The sequence below is a fragment of the Xiphophorus couchianus genome, chromosome 5, assembly GCF_001444195.1.
Source record: "Xiphophorus couchianus chromosome 5, X_couchianus-1.0, whole genome shotgun sequence".
NCBI lineage: Eukaryota > Metazoa > Chordata > Actinopteri > Cyprinodontiformes > Poeciliidae > Xiphophorus > Xiphophorus couchianus.
This window is the reverse complement of record NC_040232.1, coordinates 2,809,370-2,831,895: the sequence shown is the minus strand read 5'-3', so window position 1 is coordinate 2,831,895 and position 22,526 is coordinate 2,809,370. Positions and strand designations below refer to the sequence as shown.

General features: G+C 42.6%; 1 protein-coding gene across 2 annotated transcripts in view; it reads right to left on the bottom strand.

Moving 5' to 3' along the window:
- neurl1aa (neuralized E3 ubiquitin protein ligase 1Aa) overlaps window positions 1-22,526 on the bottom strand; it is a 63,641-nt gene that overhangs the window by 3,936 nt on the left and 37,179 nt on the right. For both annotated transcript variants that reach the window (XM_028018644.1, XM_028018645.1), the window contains exons 4-5: window positions 9,294-10,016; window positions 77-226 (exon numbers count right to left, since the gene is read on the bottom strand). In XM_028018644.1, coding sequence (XP_027874445.1) covers window positions 77-226; window positions 9,294-10,016 — 873 coding nt within the window. The remainder of the gene's footprint in view (window positions 1-76; window positions 227-9,293; window positions 10,017-22,526) is intronic.

Sequence of the window (22,526 nt, the reverse complement as noted above, 5' to 3'; positions counted from 1 at the left end):
TTTCATGTCCTCCTCTGGGGCAGCTGATTCCCCGGCTGGGGAAAAGCAAAGCAGCGACCCGTCTGGGCCGACCTACCTCCTGCTGAGCTGCAGTAGGCGGCCGAACACAAGCCTCCGTTCAGGACCGGATCGGAGATGCCGCTCCCCAGGGCGCTGGGCGTGTGTGGGGAGGAGGAGGGCGAGCCGGGGTTGGACGTGGCCCGTGGGTCCCCGGCGTGAGTGGAGCCTAGCCGAGTGAAACAGAGAAACAGGATGAATTCCTTTAGATGGAGGAAATCTGTCTTTGATTGGTTGTGTCTGCTGGAAACCAAAACCGTTTTCACCAGGACAGTAATGAATAGTTCTGGAGGAGGACAGGCAGTCTGGGTTAAAATCTAATAAAGAAAAATTAAAGTTGTGTTCAACCTTTAATGGCTAAATACTAATAAAATACAGAAACAATAAATAGAGCTGAATGTAATTGGTGGTAATAAATGTCATTTACAGTCGGGTTCATGTTCAGGTCCTGCCTGCGTCAAACAACCCAACAGAACCGTGTTGACTGTTAGTTTGAGGTGGCGACACTTTGCTCTTACAACCCTTCCCAGATTGATGCACACCAACAGTTGCTTCTATTGGCTTCCATTTGTAAAGTTACACCGTCAAAAATTAACAGCAAATTAACAACAATAATTTGGGTTATTTAGCTTGTCGTACAAAATGGGAATTTGTTTTTTAAAGTCATATTCTCAACATGTTCAAAATTAAATCTTTCATTAGCAAACTACACATCTCATTTCAAACTGAATATTTAGTTAGCAAGTTAAACATTTAGCCAAACTAAATATTTAGTTTGGGCCTAGATATGTAGTTTGTACGCTAAATATTTTGCTTTCTTGATACATATTTAATTTGAAAATGAGAGCTTTATAAAATAATACACACCATGGTGAAAATATGACTATAACCACATTTATTATCTTATGACAGGCTAAATAACTCTAATTATTGCTGTTAACTGTTGCCTGTATAACTCTACAAACGCGCCTCATGCTTCTCCACGTTCATCGCCGGTTATCTTTCTACCTTTGCATTATTAGACATGAACATTGTACAGCACCAAACTCACAGCTTCTGTGAACAATTAATTCATCTTAATTACTTTGGACATTAATTCTATATTTTAGCACAACATTTCTAATGAGCTGATGAATTATTTTTCCATATCTAAGGTGCAGTGAGCAGTGCTGTTCTTTGCAGCAGCGAGGCTCTTTGGTCTTTCTGCATGAAGTTTTGAAGTTCTGAAGCAGCACGGATCCTGAACAAAAGCAGTATTTACATTTTCCCAGCAGTCGAAGCATTGCAGCCATGAAAGCAGAAAGAAAAGAAATTCCAACACATTTATCACTGTAAAGAGGAACAGGCGCAGTCAGGAGTCGTCCAGCGTCCGCGCTCATTTTATTTTACACAGAGGAGACAAATGGGAATTCCAGGTACAAGCGTAGGGAACACATGCTGGAATGCCAGTGATGTTTGGAAAGCCAGGAGGCGACGGAATGAGCAGAATGACAACTAGGATGTAAAAGCCGAAACATTGCTGCTCTAAAATAACCCGGTAGAAGTTGTTAGGTGTTGTTGTCACCATGGACTGTTAGGAATCTGATCCCAGAATGAATGTTTACCTTTGTTCACATTCACTGTTTTCATATTTCACCAAACCAATAAGAATCAAAAACAATTACAGATGTTTGCTGTTTTTATTTATTTAGATTTTTAATTTTACACAAACATTTTCTCATTTTTAATGGGTTATTTCCACTTATGTCATTTATTTAAGCATTTTTTCCTCATCTATTTTTATTTTTGCTTGCACATTTTTCTCCATTTTGTTTTCATTTGAAGATGCCTGTTTCCATGCAAGACGAAGACACTTTATTTTTACTTAAAGCAGAAACCAGGAGGTATTAAAAGGACCCAGCTTGGTTAATCCTGTTGGGGTTAGAAGGACCTATTAAACGTCTGCTGCTTCGTTAGTTTGGCTGGAATTAACCTGAGGCAACAAGTCAAAGTGCATTCTGATAAATCTTCAGTTTGCTTCTTTTCCAGCTCTTAATGTTCCCGCAGCAGCTGTAAACGTCTCCTACTATCGCTCTTGTTGAGCAGATGTGTTAAAACGAACATTAGCATCAGCCAGAGGGGGCGTTATTTGTTAAATGGCCGTTTGGACTTTTATTCTTCTCCAAGTCGTCTAATAAACAAACAAAGAATTTAATTTAAACAATAAACTACCCCAGATAGTGCCACAAATCACTTATCTCTCTCTGCTCTGATATTTACGCCGTCTTCCAATCACAGCAAGGCTGGAAAACAGAATCTGCTTCATGCATTTAAATGCAAATCAGACGATGCAAAGTGAGCATCTAATCATCCACAAAGCGTTCCCATCAAACACTTTGCTGCTTCGCCACATAAGTACAGATTACTTTAATTACCCTCCCTGAAGCTCCCTGTCAAAAACCTCAGATTAACATTGGAAATCAGCTGCTGTGTGCATTTTAGGTACATAATCAGAGACTGCTCTGTTTTCTTTGGACTTGCTGTTGATGCATGTTTGAAGGTGTCCTGGTTCCTCTGGATGGGTAACATAAAAACATCAGATCAAAACTCACAGTATTCTGCAGATGGATCAATCTGAACAGAGGCATCACAGACACACCCACACCCACACACACACACACACACACACACATACGAGATAGGCACACACACCCCTACGATGGAGTTAATGTCCTCTTGGAGCCAGGTCAGTATTTCTGTCCCTGCAGCTTGTGGATCTAAATCAGGATCTGTTTGATGGTTGATGTGGCGTGATGGACGGGGCTCGGGTTGAGATATGGCATCTCTTTCGTTTGCATGCCAGTGGGGTGTGTGTGTGTGTGTGTGTGTGTGTGTGTGTGGGGTGGGAGATCAGCCTGGTCCTCTCAAGCCCTCTGGTGCCAACTGCAGTGTATACAAGTGTTACTGTGCTGCAGTTTGGAGTGTTTTATAAGACAAGCAGGGAAGGATTCTGTCAGGAGGAGCAGCTTCCCCGCCTCCTCTATCAACACACGGAGGCACCTGAACGCCTGATGGAGGGATAATAAAATTTACAACGTTTCAGACCAACGCTGACCTTTAAAAGCCTCCAGAGGTTAAGATTTTCTCACAGCTGTACTTCAGCTCTATTTCCAGAGGGAGGCAGTCTTGTTTGATACTCCAGTAACCATGGCAACTTTGGAATCAGATGTGATGGACAGGATGATGTGGAGGGAACCTGTGGTGAATCGCAGCATCAGATTTTTCTTTAACATAAAGTTAGAAACATTTTTTGTCCGTGTCACTGACCGGGTCCACAGCTCCAAACCTGCTGGAGCTTCAAGGAGCGTTTATGAAGAAAATATTTACATTTCATGAAACACGGAGCATGTACATCCATTTGATGCACTCCTGTTTCATACAGTGCATATGTGTAAGGTGCATTAGCCACAGTGTGTTTTATGTTTAGTTATAGAATCAACTGAAAATCTAGAGAAGAAAGTTTCACACATAATTACAACTGGAGATAGGCAGAAAGTTTTCTAGGTGACCATCAGCTGGATCTTCTTCCTCACTGCAGACAGAGGGTCTGCATAGAGTAGCATGATATTTCATTTTTCATATACTAGCCTGGTTACCCCTAAAAATTCTGTGGGCGCCGTTGGTCTTGGTTAGACATGTTGAGTGCATCTCAATGGTCCAGACGATCCAAAACACAGAACCTGAAGAAAATGGTTTTCTATCATTAGATTTAGCCAAAACATCAAAAGGCCCAATGAACTCCTTCATCTTCACAATAATAATCTATAGTGCATAGATAAATATTTTACTTTTCCCTATTAGAAGAAAACTGACAGACATCGAGCTTTTAACTCGAGCATTTTAGTAAAATGTGGAATTTCAAAGTATTTAGATATCTTTCTGTCCACACTACCATGTTTTAAGGGAAGTTGTTTAACATGACATTTACTACAGTTATAATGAAACTATAACTGAACTTTTAAAAGTGAACTTGTCTCAGTGTTGAACAACATAGAAGGAAGAGGATGAAGATGTGAAAACTGTCCAGCTGTTTCACAGAGAACTAACTTCCAGCTGTAGAGCAGAAGTTGGGAACCAACACGGTGCGACTGCGTCACCTTACATCAGCTGATTGGCGCTCGCTCGACCTGCTGCATTTCCCTCCATTTGCCTGTTAATCCCCACTTGGGGGCAAGCGGGAGAACGCCGCCCCTGAAGGGCAGCTGATGCAGGATCGGCCCTGATCCCGTCTGGATTAAAGCGACGGCTGCGAACAGCTGTGAGAGGCCGGCCGAGGCCACATCCCTGCTGCCAGGTCCACCCAGCAGGGATGGACCCGGCAACCGTCCGACTACAACAGCACGGATGAAAAGAGGAATATTCTGCTTGGAAATGGAATAAATAAACCAAAACCGGAAGGAGAGAACTGAAAGAAGTCCTTTAAATAGTTTTTGTTAGTGTGAAACTCGATGGACCTTCCTAGAAGAAACAACTCTTCATGTGAAAACAGAAGCTCCTGTTATGAGGAACCCATAAAGCCCGTTTGGGACAGAGGAAAGAAAAACTACTCAGTAGTTGGAAGGTTAAGGTCATAAATAACCCCAGTGCATAAAATGTTAATGTTCTCCTTCTGTCTCTGCAGAAGATCCTATCATTAGAGACAAAGAGGCCGCTCTGCTGGGAGGAGACGGTCATTCATCCCTGAACTGTTTCTCTCAACGTCAATGTGAAGCCAAGACCAGATCAGCTTAGAAATCAGGGCCAGAAAGGCAAACAAAACAAGAAATATTGTTTATAAAAACCAGAAATGAATTTCCTGTTTTTAAGCTTTCAATGCATTTCTAAAGTTTGTGTCACTTTATTCTGTCAAAATGGTCAAATACTGAAGGATGTTACAGCAAAACATCAAAATAAACCAACTTCCTACTGTTGGCCTTATTCAGAAGTATCAACTTTGATAGAGCAATACTATTACTTTACAAAATGTAACCCTTTCTGACCTTTGAACCCCAGGATTCTCGCAGGTTAAGGAACCACATTATGAACAGTATAATTGAAACCCCTCCTCTAAAGGCCAAAGGATTTCTGTTGTTAAATTGTTGATCAATTTTATCACCTAATTTGGATTTGGGCTCCAAATGACGACAAAAACAACATAGTTTGCATTTCTTTTTATATTATTTTGGCATATTTGGTTATCCAAAAACACATGCTACTATCCCTTTCATAGGCTGCACCCAAGTGCTTACTGTGTATTACTGTATTTTGGGAAAAAAAAAAAAAACAGCAGAAAGAACAGCGGTTTGAAATGCTGAATTGATCAGCATTTAAAAGAAGAAAATGCGTTAATTCATTTTTCCAGGAACATTTTACATTTAAACACGCAGACTGAGGCTGAACGGTGAAGGATTTCTCTGCACCAACGGGTGGCTGCACACAAACCACCCAAACCTTAAACCTGCAGTAAATAATGCAGAAAGTGATGGGAATTTATACATATATTATTCCTGACTGTAAATAAATGCACAGTCTTTGAAAACATATTTGCTCACATTTTAGTGCAGTAGGTTCTTTAGATTTCTGACTCAATTAAATTCTCCAAACACAAGATATGAACTGCTCAGAACATCTTAGTAGAACTTCGCATGGAAAAAAAAAGACTAAACCTTTAATTCAGCGGTGAGTTCTACCAGCTCCTGTTTTGTCGTGACCTGTACAGTGTGCAGACATGAATAAAAATGAGCAAACGATGTGGAAAAAGACGGGAAGAGCGGCTGGGATCAGAGAGGAACGGCAGCTGCAGCGAGCGAGCCGCTTCACTTCAGCACCAGCGTGTTGACATTTTAATAGGATCCATAAAACCAGCGAAGTGGGTCAGTGGCTGAGCGTTCTGTTTCAGCGCCAGCGGGGCCGAGTCCGCTCAGCATCTGAAGGTTCTGCCCTGCTTTCTGCTCGTTTTGGTCCAGTCCCCCTCAGAAGAGATTTCTGGAAACCAGAAATAATTTGAAACCTGCGGGCGACGAGTCTCTGTAAACCGATTCTGTCACGTTAAGCTCGTCAGGCTGAACCGCCTGCGGACGGAGTGTTGGACTGTACAAAGGTCAGCTGGTCATTCAGTGCTTCTGCTGGGAAAACAATTTGATTTCATGTCAAATAAAATATCTGTCAAAAGCTGTGAAATCTTCCCTTCCTGAGCCGAGTTATGACCTCATCGAAGGTTCAAATTAAACAGCGTTTAATTCAAGTTGATTCAAACTTTATTTGAAAGCTTCGAGAGCCTAATTTCTTACTTTTTGTTTAGGTGATTCTCTGTTCTGCAGACACCAAACTTAAACCACTTGGTAAGAAGGCCAGCTGGACCAACGTAATGGACAGTGAAGTGAAGTTTGAGATCTGAGAACCAACAGACAACACAGTTTATGTATCTCTGATGAAATTTGAAATGAATTTGCTCTGAAATAATGTCACTGGCTGGATTCTGAACCTGGTTCTGAAACTTCAGCCCTTTGCTTCTCCAAAGCTCTTCTTTTTCATTTAAATCCAGCAACAATCAACAACAACAAATACGATAATACTCTTTCTAGTTGTATTTCTATCTAGTTCTAAGCATTTATTTTACTAAAGGTTATTAGGTTTTTAAATGGGGGTTTTTGGAGGGTATTTATCTCCCCCAGCCGGTGCAGCCCCCCCCATGAGGTTCTGTTCCTATCAGAGCTCCATTACTCTGCTCTCTGCTGTATCACTCCATCTGGAAGCACCGCAGACCCACTGGGACACATCCCTCACTCCAACCGGTTCAGCCCAACCCGCGGCACAGCCGCTCAGAGCAAATCAGCAGATAAGGAGCTGTAGCAGCCAGATAAGAGTCGCTTCCTAATTCGAAGCAGCTGAAAGGTAAAGAAGAGTCACACTTCACTGGGATTTCCAAAGATGGGAGCTGATAAGGAGACGTGCCTCGGCTCTCTCATTGTTCTGCGGTTCCGGTTCTGTTGCGCTGCCAGGGCTTTTTGTTTTCCGTAAATGACTATTAGAAACACACAGGCGACCAGGTGGTCAGCTGAACTCCAGCCAAACACTCATTTAGCTGTGAAGTATCACAGAGTGTTCTCGCTGGGACTTTTGGACCTGATTGGAAAAACAACAGAAAGAGGAATGAATGTGAGCACAGCCAGCGATCAGAGAGTCATGGTGACATTAAGGTCCGTAACGGCCGGCAGTCTGCTGCTCTGGCATTCGCTGAATTGATCTCTGTCAACAAGACGCGGCTTTACTGGAGCTGGCTGTGACTTATCGACAGCCTCGTCTGTTGCTTTGTTGTTAGCTGATGTTGGGGGAGAGGGGCTCAGGTGGGGGTGAACACAGCGGACACTACAACAGTTCATAGTAAGAAGAAACAGGGCAAAATGTTTAAATCCCAAAGAGCAACATAACAGTCCTACAGTCAAATAGGACTTTAATTTTAAAACATCAAAGTAAATCTCTGAGTTATTACAGCTGACATAGTTTTACAGCGTCACACTGTGTTCCCATGCATGTTGGTTTATTGATGAAAATGTTTTACATGGATGGGTTTAATGTGAGGAAATAAATCACATTGTTAAACATCAACACCTGTCCCACTGTGTGAAAAATCACAGTGTTTAGCAGTGTTCTGCAGGGAAATGCAGAGTCAGTTCCAGGACCAATAAAGCTGAACTGTGACATCATTAAGATAACTATTCTATTGTAAAATCTAAAAGAAATCATTAGATTAAACTGTGATTTCATGAAAACCGTCATCAGCGTCAAAATGTCAAATCAAGCAGGTGAAGTTTGACGTTCTGCAGCTTAAACTTCAGCTGCTATTTTTAATGAAAAGTATGGCTGAGATAAGGAGCCTAAAGAGGACGCCCTGAGTTAATATGAAATCCATTCATATCCTCTTTAAAAGACGCAATCCATCTCTCCTGGGTTCCTTACAGTAAAATCTGTAGCTCTGAACCTTTTGAAGCGCTGCTTCCTTTTCCTCCGTCACCAGAGGAAAGCAGGATGCGGTTTTAGTTCCTCTGCAACCAAACACTTCTGCTGTCGGATGTTTTACCTTTTAACAAAAGCTGCATGACACTTATACAATAATTTTGCAGATTTGGATACAATCTGTTTGTCGTACGGATGTCGGATGCAGAGGTGTCCTCCCATCCTCCTCATCATCACTGAAATCATTTAAACCTCTGTAAAGCAAAAGGTCCAGATAAACGAGACCTCAAGCCGCCTCACCTTGCCTAACATCTGTTTTTCCAGGTCAGGACAGAGCTCTACTCTTCTCTGAATCTACTCACATCCTTCCCTCCTAAAGACCTCTGCTGTAAACATTGTGGCAAACAGTAACAGAGCACGCTAGTTCACCTTTGACCCCTGAGTTCCTGAGCTGGTGTGCCGGCGGAGCATTCTGCACTAAGCAGGAATCCATTTCAACTAGCAGGGCGAGTAAATGAATTAAGGATGGAGGTCTCATCAGCTCAGCGCCGGGCCAGATGAGATCGATACATTGATCTTTGAGCTCATGACCCGGGACGCGTCCCACAGCTAAAGGCTCGGTTATTTCCCACATCAATTATTCCTCCAAAGTGGAATAATCCACAGAGGAAGCCTGGAATGGAGGAGAAAAACTGTCCTTTTCCCTGTTAGGGAGACAAAACCAGCTGATAAAGATGAGTGCAACTGTTTCCAGTGTTTAGATTTATTTGTAGATTAGAATTTTGTTCTCTGTTTGAAATATTTGCTTAATATAATAAAGATATTTTATTCCTTACTATCTCATGTTTTTGCACAGTATTTCTGCAGTTTGTTACTGAAGCAGAGGAGATTCTATGATAGAAACTGATCAAATTACCAGCAATGCAACAATACATTCTGTTCTTAAGACGAGGCCAGCTGCATAATAGCAGGACAACTTGTAATTTTTGTACCATTATCTGAAATGTTATTAACTGTTTTCTTCTGTTCACCAATATTGATATTTTTATGTTCATGACAAACAACCACACACATCCACACACTCACACAGAAGTGCAGTTTAGTGAGATCAATTAACTTATCAGTCATGTTTCTGCCAGAGTACCCAGAGAAAACCACACACTACCGGGAGAACATGCAGACTCCATGCAGAAAGACCGCTGGTTCTGTTGATTCATTTACTCGTCATTAATTTGTAAACCGTTGGTGGTTCTAGTACTTACCCAGAATCCTCAGCTGCGTCACAGCTCCGTGCAGGCCGAAGAACATCCAGAGGGGGCGTGAGTTGTCCACGCACACCTGCATCCCCACGTTGGTGCCGTTGTGGCTGAGGATGACTTCCCCTTCCTGGTTGACCAGGAAGCCCAGGATGTCGCTGCTCTGCAGAGGCGTCGGCACACGGCACACGGCCCAGAACTCCTTCCTGTCCACCAGAGCCTCAGGGTTGTAAGGCAGGTCGCTGGGGCGCAGCACCGCTGGGTCGCAGGAGGTCACACCGTACGACAGCGAGCCCGAGCGCACCGGGCTGGACTTGGTGACCTTGATGAAGACGGTCTCTCCGGTGCGCAGGGGCCGGTTGGTGAAGACCAGCGTCCGTTCCTCCCGGGCGTGCTCAGACCGGGCCACCGTCTGCTCGTCCAGCGTCTTGATGTGGGCGCCGCGCAGCTGGTGGAAGTGCAGGTCGCTCTCCAGGGCCGACGGCAGCAGGGAGGACTGCTGCGAGTTCAGGGAATTCTGGGGAATGGGGCAGGTGGAGGAGGAGGACGCCGAGGCCAGGTGCAGCGTGTGGCGGTGAGAGTGGGCGGGGCCTCGGTCCTCCTGCTGCAGGTTGAGATCGCACAGGCTGACGGAGAGGCGGGAGTCGTCGGCCTCGCGGCGCAGGGAGGAGGAGCGCACCGTGGTGAAGGAGCGTGGGCGCAGACAGTCCGGAGGAACGATCTCACTGTCTGCAGGACAGAAACAGGAACACAGCGTGAGGGAGAGCAGCAGCTAAACGCTGATTAGCAGCCTGCTGAGGCCTGCAGCACTCTGGTCTGCTGAATCTCAACCACACTGGCACCAACACGGACTTCATCCTACATGCATCAGCTGCATGCAGAGAATTTCTCATTTTTGACAGATTGTTGCGAACGTATTTTTACATTCACAACCAGAGTGGAGAATAACTGTCAACTGGAAGGAAAATGAGTTGCAAATGAATATCTGAAAAATGTGAAGTCCATTTGTCTTCAGTGTAGAGCCATTGTTTGCTGCCATTAAAGCTGTAAGTTTTTTATGGTCTTTCCACCAGTTTTACCAACATTTCTTTCCATTCCTCTTCTGAAAACACCTATTTAGCATTTCCCTCCACTGTTAAAACATCTAACAGGTTTTCTTCCAGCATCATCTTGTCTTTAGCCCCATTGATCAACCCATTAACTCTGACCAGCTTCCTTTTACCTGCTGGGCAGCATTCCCACAGCCTGATGCTGCCATCACCATGTTTCATGCTTAGTTTTATCTAAGCAAAGGACCCATTTTCCTACAGTGGAAAACCGCAGAGGGGACTTTTGAGGACAGTTGGTTGTACTGGATTTTATTCAGGCCTAAATGCAAATGCATGAAACTCTTCTGAGATTGTTAACTTGCTGAAGATGTTAAAATCCATGTTTTATGATGCTTAAAGTGCACTACACTGAAGTTCTGTTTGTAGTGGTCAAATTGTGAAAAAGTCACAGACTGTTCCTGTGAAAATTCTGAAAATGTGCTCAAAGAAACAGAAACCAACAACCTCTGTTCCTGAACTGAAAATGTTCATTGTAATACTGCTGTCAGCCATGGCAGGAACATAAAAGGTACTGTTGAGGCATCCAAACAAGTTCACTTTCTTCACTTCCTATCCCGGGATCTCCCCGCTGAGAGCCGTTAATAACTGCCAGCGCTCTCTGTGTCTAATTCGTCTGATAAGCTGCCCAGAGGTTGCTTACACTTTCTAGATGTAGCTGCTTTAAATAACACGCCTTGCCTAACCTCCCCTGAGCCTGGCGGTGGTAAAATTAGCCTGACTGAGCCGCCTGTTTGGTCTGTAATAGTTTGGGTGGGATCAGATTATCTACAACATGCGTATTTGTTGGACTCAGAGTCAGGGGGAATGACGATGCAGCAAACAAACGAGATCTTAAAAACAGTGAGACAATTATAGTGGCTGCAGGAAGTGAACGAGGGATGAAAAACAGCAGCTGAAGGTCTGGAGAGCCCCTCTGGTCCGGGTCAGAACCGAGTCTCTCTATCAGACCAGGGCCTGACTGAGATAAACCTCTTAGCCTCATTACGAGGCCTGCAGGACGGGCTGCCGAGAACAGAACAGGAAACCACTTATGATGACGTCCTGCAGCTGATTGAGACACAAACCAAAGGCAGACTGATATGAAAAGCTTCCTGAAAGAAGATCTGCTCGACAGAACTAATCTGTGGTTTATGGAGATCATTTTAACTTACAAACAAAAGCTTAAAAATGCAGCTCTATCCCAGACGCTGCCGGCCTGAGTTAGCATGCTAAATGTTAACGTTAACAGAACAATTAGAAAAGGACGGAACAAGTACAGGTGCAAACATTTCTGTTCCACATTTATTATGTCATTGACTTTGCAGCAATCTCTCCTGCTGAACAACCATGAAGTGGAGGTAGACACTTGATTGGATCAGGTCATTAATTTAGCAGCAACTCCTCATCCTGATTGAGTGTAATGAGGACATGAACAACCTTTGAAATGGAAGAAATTTACAACAGAACCCGAACCAGGCTTAGAAAGACTGATCATCTTCAACACTTTATGCCATTTTAAAGCTTTTTCCTTCTGTGCCCAAAAACTAAATCATGTCCCACTTATAATATCATTATAAGTGGAACTCAATTAAAATTTTAATTAAGTTAATTGCAGAGTCTGTAATTAATTAATGGTTATTAATCACATTTTCATTGAAAACAATATCAACAGAATAAGCAACGTTTTCCTTTCCAAGACCCCTTTTGCTGCTAGATTATTGAACAAATATAATCTCAACAACAAAGATTGTTTTTAATCTGTTATTTAGGTTGTTAAGCCATCAGGTTTGTGCAAAGTGTTATTCTACTCATTCAGTTTTCCAGAGTTTCAGAAAAACCTGATCAGTCAGGAACTTCTTTAGAAACGTGGACGCTGACATCAGTGTTGGTGGCGTCTGTGCTGCTGCTACATACTTAGCATTGAGATGCTATTTTAGGCTAGCATAGCTTCACTGAGAGGCCAACTCATTTTTACACAACAGTCTTTTTCAGCATCTCATCGTTTTTGAAGCACAAATTAACCCTTAGTGGGAAAAGAGAAGCAGCTTTGTTATCCATCTCTGCTGTTAGCCAATGTTGGATTTACGGGCGTACCAGAAACACGCAAATATATTCCAGCTTGGAACTTTTGTAAGTTGAAAAAAATCCGATTAATCACGTTAAAATTGATATAATTAATTAAAGTGTTCATGTCTCAGCCCTGCTTCTAAAATGACTCAAATAATGTTCAACAACTGCAGTCTTTAGACTTCAGTTTCTAAGACGAGTTTTCTGAATTTCAGGGTTTTCAGAGAGAAAGTAAAGATTTTAGATCCACTTATCAGCTTTAACAGTTATCTTTAACTTTGCTAGCTTTGTCAGGATTCCCCTTTTAGTTTGTTGGTACTACAGAAAAGTCCTATGGGTATTGTAATGCTCTGTCACACAACTAAACATCCTCTGCATAAAGCGAGAGCTTTCAGTGTTTCAAAGAAACTGATAAACTCAGCCTGAATGCTAAGTGATATTTAATGCAAGCTACAGATTCCTTTCATGTTGGCTTACGTGAACCCACCTTAACTAGAATCATGTCTATATATTCAGCTCATGCCGATTCCTCAGTTCTCTCTAAAAGGCAGTGAATCACATCAAACTTGATGCTTTATATGTGTAAAACTGAACTGGAGTCGACAGCAGCCTCCTCCGCGTTTGATCCTCTGATTTTTATGCGCCGTGGATGAAATCCCGTCCGACTAAGACTTGGAAAGATTCCACAGCATCACAGCTCCCTCAAAGTCACGTTAGCCGTCATGTTAGCTACTAATAACCCAAAGCGGCAAACTTTGTGATTAATCTTTAATGGGACTCTGGCTTTTTAATTGTGTTAACAGATTAGTCAGAGAGGCTTTAAATGGAGAGGACGGTACCTTTGGTGCGCGGGTAGCTCCCAGAGACTCCTAATCAACCATTAAACACCTCTCAGCTCTGAAGAGAGCCGCCGCTAACACTCCCAGAGGCGAGCGGCGCATCACTGGGCTGAATTTCATCCGTTTCCTCTCAACAACATCCTAAGCTCTGAACATCTCAGAGCTCTGATGTTGTAACTTTATTGTTAAGTAGAAAAAAAGATTTTAAAAAATGTCTTTCATTTCTATTGTTCTTTTTAAAAGTTTTTTCCAATTTGATGATTTTGGTCCACAAGGAAAAAGTTTGGACACCTCTGCCTCTAAGCAGAGAGGCAGAGGTGTATGATGGCAGTGACAGCATCATGCTGTGGAGATGCTTTTCTTTAATAGAGATTAGAAGGTTTACTTTTCAGCAAAACTACCAGAACTACAATGAAATTTAGATCACAGCATATTCATGTTTTAGAACGGTCTAGCCAAAGTCCAAACCTAAATGTTAAACAATATCCTGTTTAATTTTGCTCTGTTTATCTCTACCTCCTCTGGAAAATATACCTGTCTGTGGCAATACTTGAAAACTGCTGTTTTCAGACACTATGTGTGGACTCAGACAGAGCTGGAGTCTTTTTATAAAGAATAACGGGGAAAATGTTTTCTGCTTCACAATCATCTGAGTTGGTTTATCACAAGTAATCCTGATAAAATTTGTGGTTTTAACATAAAATATGGTAACATTGGGGTATAAATACTTCTGCAAAGTGCTGTATTGCTCCTAAATTAGTCATTTACAGAAGGAAAGAAAACCTCAAAGTGACCTCTGCTGATGAGCAAAAGCTTCCAGGCCACCTGCAGCCAAATCCTCCGCCTCCCTCAGAGGATTGGAATGATTGGAGTCCTGCAGAGCATGCCGTCACTCCATCATAAATTGAATTATGATAGGTTGGAGTTAGTCAGAGAGCTTGGGGACTCGCAGCAGGGACTGGATGGGCAATGATGACATATCTGTTGGAGAGAGGGATCCTGTGATGGAGGGGCCGCGCTGCCATTCCCAATCCTGGATTTATGTTGAAAGGAGGCAGTGGCGGCCTCCCAAGAGCCACAAATCGTCTCCCTGTCCTTTCTGCATGTCAGCGCTGCTTTAAGTCAAACTCAGGATGTGTGAAAGCACACCAAACGACGCATTGGCTCCTCTCAAACCCACACTCGCTCATCTTTTGTTTTACAAAAAGCTTTCTGTGAGGTTTTATGTTCCCTTTTACATCTTTTCCTTTGTCTATTTCCTCAAAGGGAAGTCGTTTCAAATCTCATCTGTCTTTCTGAGACGAGGAAACTCTTTGCTTTATGAGGAACAAACCCTTTTTCTCAGCTCAGAGGACAGAAAGGGGCTGCAGCATTTACCGGGCTCTCATAAAGGAGTGTGCTGGTGCACACGGCGTGCACGTGTGTGACCTCAGCAGCTGCTGCCCGCTAATCGTTGGTGCACCTGCCTTTTTAACCGGTACAATCACTTTGCTCCTATTGGTCCCTTTCAAATTTAAACACTCGCAGATGCTGGGGCTACTTCAGAAACTCGGTGTGCTCCTTCAACTGGCAACTCCACTTCAAAACACAACAAGGGCGTGCCATGGTGGCGTAGTGGTTAGCGCGACCCATATTTGGAGGCCTTGAGTCCTCGACGCGGCTGTCGCGGGTTTGACTCCCGGACCTGACGACATTTGCCGCATGTCTTCCTCCTCCCCCGTTTCCTGTCAGCCTACTGTCATATAAGGGACACTAGAGCCCACAAAAGAACCCCTGGAGGGGTAAAAAAAAAAAAAAACACAACAAATCAGAAGGAGTTCGTTTTGTTTTTTTCCTATGAGCATTTTGTCATTCCAGTAATTAGGCACCTGTTTGGTTAATCCGCTGCAAATACATGGACAACAGGGATTTCAGGGTGGAGCGGTGTGTCTGTTTTAGTCCACAGAGTCTCTGGCTCATGCTCTAAATGTTTTTGATTGGAGCAGCAGACAGGTTAGTTAACGCTGGACGGAGGGAGAGGCTGGGTAGCTTTAGCGGCTTTGCGAGCCTGAGCAGACGGAACGTGCCAGGGGTTTGAGCTGCAGTTCGAGATCGGCCGAGGGTTTGCGGGGGGATTTACTCTCTCACGCTCGCAGCCTGTTTCGCAGGGTTTATTCTTTATCCGACTCTGGAGGGTTTCATCTGATGTCTGCAGAGAAAAGAGTGATCTCACTGAGATAGGAGAGGAAAGGAGATGACATGAGTATGTGTAGATATGAAGGGAAGTGTTCAGATGGGATTAGCTGAGAAGGCAGAAGGTAGAGGCGGATATCCAGGGAGATTTTGCACTGAAGAGATAAAACTGGAGCAGACAGAGAGAGATGCTTGAAAGGGAGGGATGGGCTCAGAAGGATCTTTATGCTGGATGTTTAGGTCCAACTTGGAGTCTGGGTTTTAAGGAAAAACTCGCATTCGAGTCAACTCAGCGATAAAGTCTGGGTCAGTACCAAGAGGCCCGTCCCTTTAAGTCACAGGTACTTTGGGTCACCAGTACATTTCCTCTGGTACCAAACAGACTTCAACACTACTAAACTTCCTTATATGGAACCTGGCACAATACGCCCGAGTATGTGGGATCATTTAAGGCGGCTCTATAAGAATATGTCTCACACACATGCACCACTAATACAGAATCCTTCCAAGTGTTACTGACGTACGGCAGCAATAACCCAGTCACATTGTTACTTAACCTCGTGTTGCAGATACTCTGCATTCACATCATACCTCGGCATGCTAAATGCTTGAATTACCAGCACCTGGCCCTCTTTCTGAATACTTCAGCTAATATTTTCTAAGTCCTTCTAGACTGTATATATAAAAATCTCCTGAAAAACGAACAAACATTAAATATTGATTTTATAAGTCTTACACTATAAAATATTGACTTGTCTTCCACTTAAAATTAGACCATTTCTAAATGTACATCTTTTTTCATTTTGATATTTAAAATGCCAGAATGTGAACATAACTAGATATTTTTTTCTGCTCAGTACTTGATTTGGATTTTTACAAGTTCTGGAAAAAATCCATAGAAAAAACCTTCACTTTAAAATTGCTCCATGTTTTCTGAAGTTAAATTAAACTAATCTTTGTGGTTTTATAGTAATCAAATTTCTTGGCCTTACAGATTTATATTTTCAACAAATCTACCTTGACACGTCTCACTGTAGGACAGAAAGATGATCAAACTACCAAAAAAGAAAAGTTATAATGTTTAAGTGATTTTCAATCAGAGCAGCTAAATGCTGGTTGTGGTGTTATAAAACCATCATTTTTCACCCTCAACTTCCAACAATCTGGAGGAGGATCCATCTACACAGATGATCAAGTTAGAAAACTTTATAATCAGTTTAATTTCTTCATTTCAAATCTAATTTTAGAACTTCAACCATCCGGAGCAACTGCTGAAAATCAATTTTCCTCTTGGGGATTATCAAAGTTCCTCCGATTCCCATCTCAGTACAGCACCAGGACGGCTGTCTAAGTTTAGAATGTAATTTATGAACCGGCATGCAGTCGGCCACCCTCTTTCCTGAACGGTCACAAAAAGATTTACACACTGTTTGTGCCTCCTATTGGGTTTAGGTTACTTTCTAATATCAGACAGCTGAGTGAATCCGAGGATCGCTTCTTTAGATCACAAAGAAATTCAGAAAAACAGGAAACAGCACAATGTTCTTCACTGTAACCATGGTTACCCGCATACATCAACAGTAACAGTCATTTCAAATCATTTAAAATTTGACTCCAAATGCCAAATAATACAAATTCTGGTGGCTCATCTTTGTTATTTGGGTCATAAATCTTTCTGAGGCCAAGAAACACCAAGCTGGTAAATTTGATTCATTTGATATGTTGAGGTTTTTACTACTCTACATTTCCTGAAAACACCCCAAAAGCCCCCAAAAAGCCATGTTTTCATCTTTGTATGTTTCTCTTGGCTGTCTGCGTGAAGCGTGATCCCATTAAGAGGGAGAATCGTTCCTGCCAAGTCAAACACTGAGCTCGTATTAATCAAAGATGGGAATCCTGGCTGCTTTCTCCACTCTGAGCTGGATTTCTGTCAATCCTCGTGTCAGCAGGAGTTTATGAAGGAACCAGATAGCTAAAGCGGACTGACCGAAAGTTTAAAATTCTCTGTCTGTTTCACTTGACTTAAAACTAGTGGAGGGTTAAAATTTTGAATTGAGTTAACTGCAGGGTCTGTAATTAATTAACTGCAATTAATTGCATTTTAATGAAAAACTGTATGTGGACAAAAGAAGCAACATTTTAATGGCAGTGATGACTGCAGACGCTGGCATTAGTACCGGGGACGTCTGTGCTGCTGCAACATGTTTAACATTGAGATGCTATTTTAGTCTTGAATAGCTGCACAACCTGAACACAACAACAGTCTTTTCCAGCATCCTTTCAGCATCCTTTTCATTTTTCAAAAAATGAACCCCCAGTGGACCAAGAGAAGCAGCTTGTGTCGCTTGTGCATCAGATTTACAGGCGTACCGGAAACACGGCTTAGGATGTTTGAATGGAAAAAAACAGGCTTCGGTCCCCTCAAGGAGCAGTGGGTCCCCACAACGTAGTATCTGCAAGGAAAATGGCCCCCACAAGGTATTACAAACAAACGCACACACACGCTCATATCAAAATGGAAACTTAGAGAACAGTTAACCTAACAGTCACCGTTTTGGTTTTGGACTGTAAGAGGAAGCTGGAGTACCCAAAGAGAACCTACACATGCTCAGGGAGAACATGCACACCAAGCAGAAAGACTTGGCCAGGATTCAAACCCAGGACCTTCTTTGTGGAAGGAAACAGCGCCACCAAATGTTCCACCACAATACGTCCTATATGTCCGTATGGCTGAGATGACTACAAATTGCTGCTTTTCACAAATTTCTGCCAGTTTAAGCATAGAGACAGGACAAGGGGAGCTAGAGAGAAGTTTAATCAACAGTCTGGCTGTGATATAATATAGTGACCAGAGAGAGGAACAAACAACTAAACAACTAATAAGAGCAGATTAGAAATTATGCCATCATTCAGAAACAGGAAAGGTTTTATCTTTCTTAACTGACTTACTCTGCCAATCTTTCAGAGAGACAGTGAATTTCAGCCTTCAGATGGTTTAATGAGATGTTATTCTCCTGTCAGGAGCTACCACATAATCCAATCCGTCCCTGAGGAAAACGCTGTGCAGCTCTTTGATGTTTCCACCAAACCCCTGAACGTCAGCGGTTCTGATAGGTGACAGAGATTGCTTCTCCTCCCAGTCGCAGTGTTTTGGTAAGAGCTAAATTAACTGCTCCAGCTCCGTCGTAGTGACAGCTGGATTAGACCTGCTCCCCACCTGGAGCCGGCCCGGCGGAGAGGTGTTTGCAGCCTGGAGGCTTTCCAATCAGCCTTCATCCCACCGTCCTCCAGGACAGACCCATGCAGAGGCCGCCCTTCGTGATTAAAGCTCCGCTGTGCCTGACTCATACAATCCGAGTCCTGCAGGCTTCACAACAGCTGGAATTACTCAGTTGCTCAACCTCACTCCCTGTGTCGAGCAAAGTCCTGCGGTGTGCACGAGTGTGTGAGTGCGAGAGTGACAGCTAACCGAGGGAACGCGATATATTAAACGACCTTTGTGGCTTGTTGGATTTCAGGCCTTTGGCGGACAGCCTCAGTCACTCTGCTGCCAACATCCACAATATCTGCTGTGCCATTAAAGGGAGGGGATAATCAATCACCAGATGCTCAAGGCGACGGAGATGTTCCCATACCTGATACCTTTAAAAGCACGGCTATATATTGTAAAGAATCCAAACTTGTCACAGCAAAGCAGATTCCAGAGGACATAAACACACTGCATGGATCCCTGTCCTCACTCTCAGGGGGAAATCTCTAACATCGAGTTGTAGAAGTGTGGAAGAACTAAATCAAGCTTCTGTCATAGAAAATAAATTCCTCTGAAGATTCCTGAGAAGTTTCTGCTTCAGCCTTTTGACATCAAACATGTTTGAAACGTCCCCCAGAGTTATTCATCACTCACCTGCTTCCTGTACTGACCTCAGATCAGCCTCAGGAAGGAGAACAGGTAATGAACCATCAACCCTAAAGAAATGTTACAATCAGATTTTCATGTACCGAGCTTCTCACTCCGTCTCTAAGGCAGAACCCAGACGGCCTGAGAAGGAAACTCACTCAGATCTCATTCTTTCAGTCACTGCCTAGAACAGTGACTGTTATTTTGGTCAAATATGATTTTTAGTTCAAATACCTGTTTGATGCAACTGTAATCAGACTTCGGTGTGAACGGTTTATGGTCCCAAAGCGCTCTGGAAACTATTGGACAGGTATCTGAATTAGAATTAAACAAGGATGTGGCATAAATCTAATTTTTTCAGGGTTGAAAGTTTGGAATTGGCCCATTCTGAATGAAAGTTGCATTTGGGTCACATTTGCCTGCTGTGTGAACATAGCCATAGACAAGGGCAGGAACACATGCTGACCAGTAAGTCGAAAGTTTCACCTTTCGGCTCACATCTCTCGTCCCCTTGACAGACCGATACAGAGCTGCATCACTGCATGCGCAGCAACAACCGTCTTTCCCTCTCTGTGTTTCTCTCGTTCATGAACAAAACCTGACAATACCTGAACTCCTCCACTTGGGGCTGTTCTGTCACCACTGCGACAGCATCAAGATGCGCTGGTCACTAATGTGAAAACTGTCCAAGAACACAATTTCAAACCACATTAATGCATCAGATTGATGTTGGTTGTTGGTCGAGTGGTCGTCCTCCCTCCCTCTCTAACCCAGTGTGTCCTGCAACACGCCTGAATTAGATGAGTGGTTAATGACCAGACCTTTGCTAAACTTGGCTGAATTCAGCCTTTTGAGTTGCAGACTTTCTGCTTCACAGAAACCAGAGAACACACTGAACAGAGGCAATGGGACACATTGGAGGACCATTTTGACATGCCTGGCCAGCGCAAGAAGCTTACTGCTTTCTTAAGTGGATAAAACTATTTCAAAAGAGAAAGGCTTTTATCCCCACTCTTTTATCATTTTTGTTCTAAATGTGACGCAAAATGGATGAACAAACACATCTTTCAATGGGAGGAAGACGCTGTGAGTGAAATGGCTGATGGGAACTGGCAGATGAGGCTTTCAGGGGCCATGTGTGTTTGAGCGCTCGTGTGCTGCATTGTCCTCGCTGAATGGAAGCTCAGCTACAATCCAACCGTTAATTTACATAATGGAAGGGCTGCAGCGAATAAACAGCATGAGAAACCCAATCCAGCTTTCCAATCTAATCCAACTTTACGGAGCTACGATTACCAAATACTAGAGCAGACTGATGAATGTTCTCAGCGTCAGCAGGAAAACACTGTAATGCAAAGAAGTTTTATTTCAGTAAGGAGTTAGAGCTAAATGTTCCTGAGCTTTTTGATAAATATGTTTGATTTGTGTTCCATTTGAAAATCTGAAGCACAGATCAGCTCTCCTTGAGTCCCTGAGGAAGAAAAGAGTGAAACTAAGGAACATGGCCTCAAATGTCAGAGCCGCAGGGCTTTTCCTGCGAAAGGGAAAGTTTCATGGAGTGTTACACACAGAAATGTGATGTAAAGAGCTGATGTGGCTCATTTTTCAGCATCACAAAGAGGCTGAGGCTACTCTAGATGATGTACATCTATGTCAGTCTTTGGTATCGCTCCACTCCTCTGCACAAGCCCCTGTTTGTGGGGGCAGATGTGATTAAGATGCCCCCACCCTGAGGAAAAGGAGTCCTTCTTTTCTGCAGACTGCCCAGCATATGGCCTAATTGTAAAAGTCCAGTAGAAACAACACAAGAAGGGGCCTGGTTTCTACACAAATGTGCTTGAAGCCGTTTTTCTTCCAGTGATCACAGGTTCAGGCAGAACATTTGGGCTCAGCTCAAAGCTTGGATCGTTTTCAAGCCTTTGTCATCCACGAAGAGGTCAAAATTAAGAAGTTAGAGTGTAGAAGGTAAACATTAACAAGGCATATAAACATTTTTTTTGTTATGTAAATTTCCATGAATGAAATAAAGAATATTGTTTTAAAAAGCCTGTAGGCAAAAAAGTGAGAACAGGACCACTAAGAATGCAGCTGAAAGTCATAATGGCCTGGATTTCACAGCAGGTTTGCATGTCACTGCCTAACAACATGTCCTCTTAAGACAAAAAGACTTGAACGCAAAGTTTGAAAAGCTTGAAATTTACAATTACAGGAAAATGTATATTATCATTTGTCCAGAGATGAGGAAGTCAGAAAAGGAGCAGCTTGGAAACCCAGCAAACAGGAAACCTGCCAAGAAAGGTAAAAGCTCTTTGCGATGAGCTGAATCTGTCTGATTTACAGTGACAACTAACTGATTGTGAAAAACTTTTTTTTCTCATTTCATGTTAGCAAAGAATGAATGCTGTGATTGTGGAAATGAGGCTTAAAATAAGGATGGAAAAAATGCATCTTCATCTTTTTATGTAGCTAAACATGCAGGAGAGTCGTGTGAAGAGAACACTGACTGATTTAATACAATGTTTAGACACCAGCAGATGTTTGAACAATGGTGTCAGTGAGCTGCCAAGCATTCATTCTACATATTCTGGGATAAAACATATTTTTTTGTCAAGAAAACAATCAGTTTTCTGTCAACAGCTAAAGACAGGGACAGACTTTATTGATGTCATCATCCATATGTTGTAGTACATTTCTGTTTTACTCCAGAGTAAACAGTAAACCACATTTTGTTTCAAAATGTGGTTTAAATATTATTTATCTGCTTTGAAAAACAAAGGAAAGACCAACTGTGATTTAGACGTGTTTTCAGCAATAAAATATGAAATGATGATAAACAGTATGTGCCCCCTTACAGATTCATTTGTTATTTGGTCACTCTTAAATGTTACAGATCATCAAACAAGTTTTAATATTAAAGAAAAATAACCTGAAATACAAAATGCCTTCTTTTGTTAAATCAGAAATTAGCCGTTATTAACTATATACATACTTGTGGGCCAGTTTCACAGTTGACTGTTACCTTCACAATAACAAAAAAATCACAAAGAAAACCTGTTTGACAACATGAAGTAAGCTTAAAAATCCTGAAAATACACAAACACTTTTTCATCACTTTTAAGCAGCTTCCCCAATGCACAGTAAAGAAAAGCCTTATGACCCGTGGCCTAAATTCACA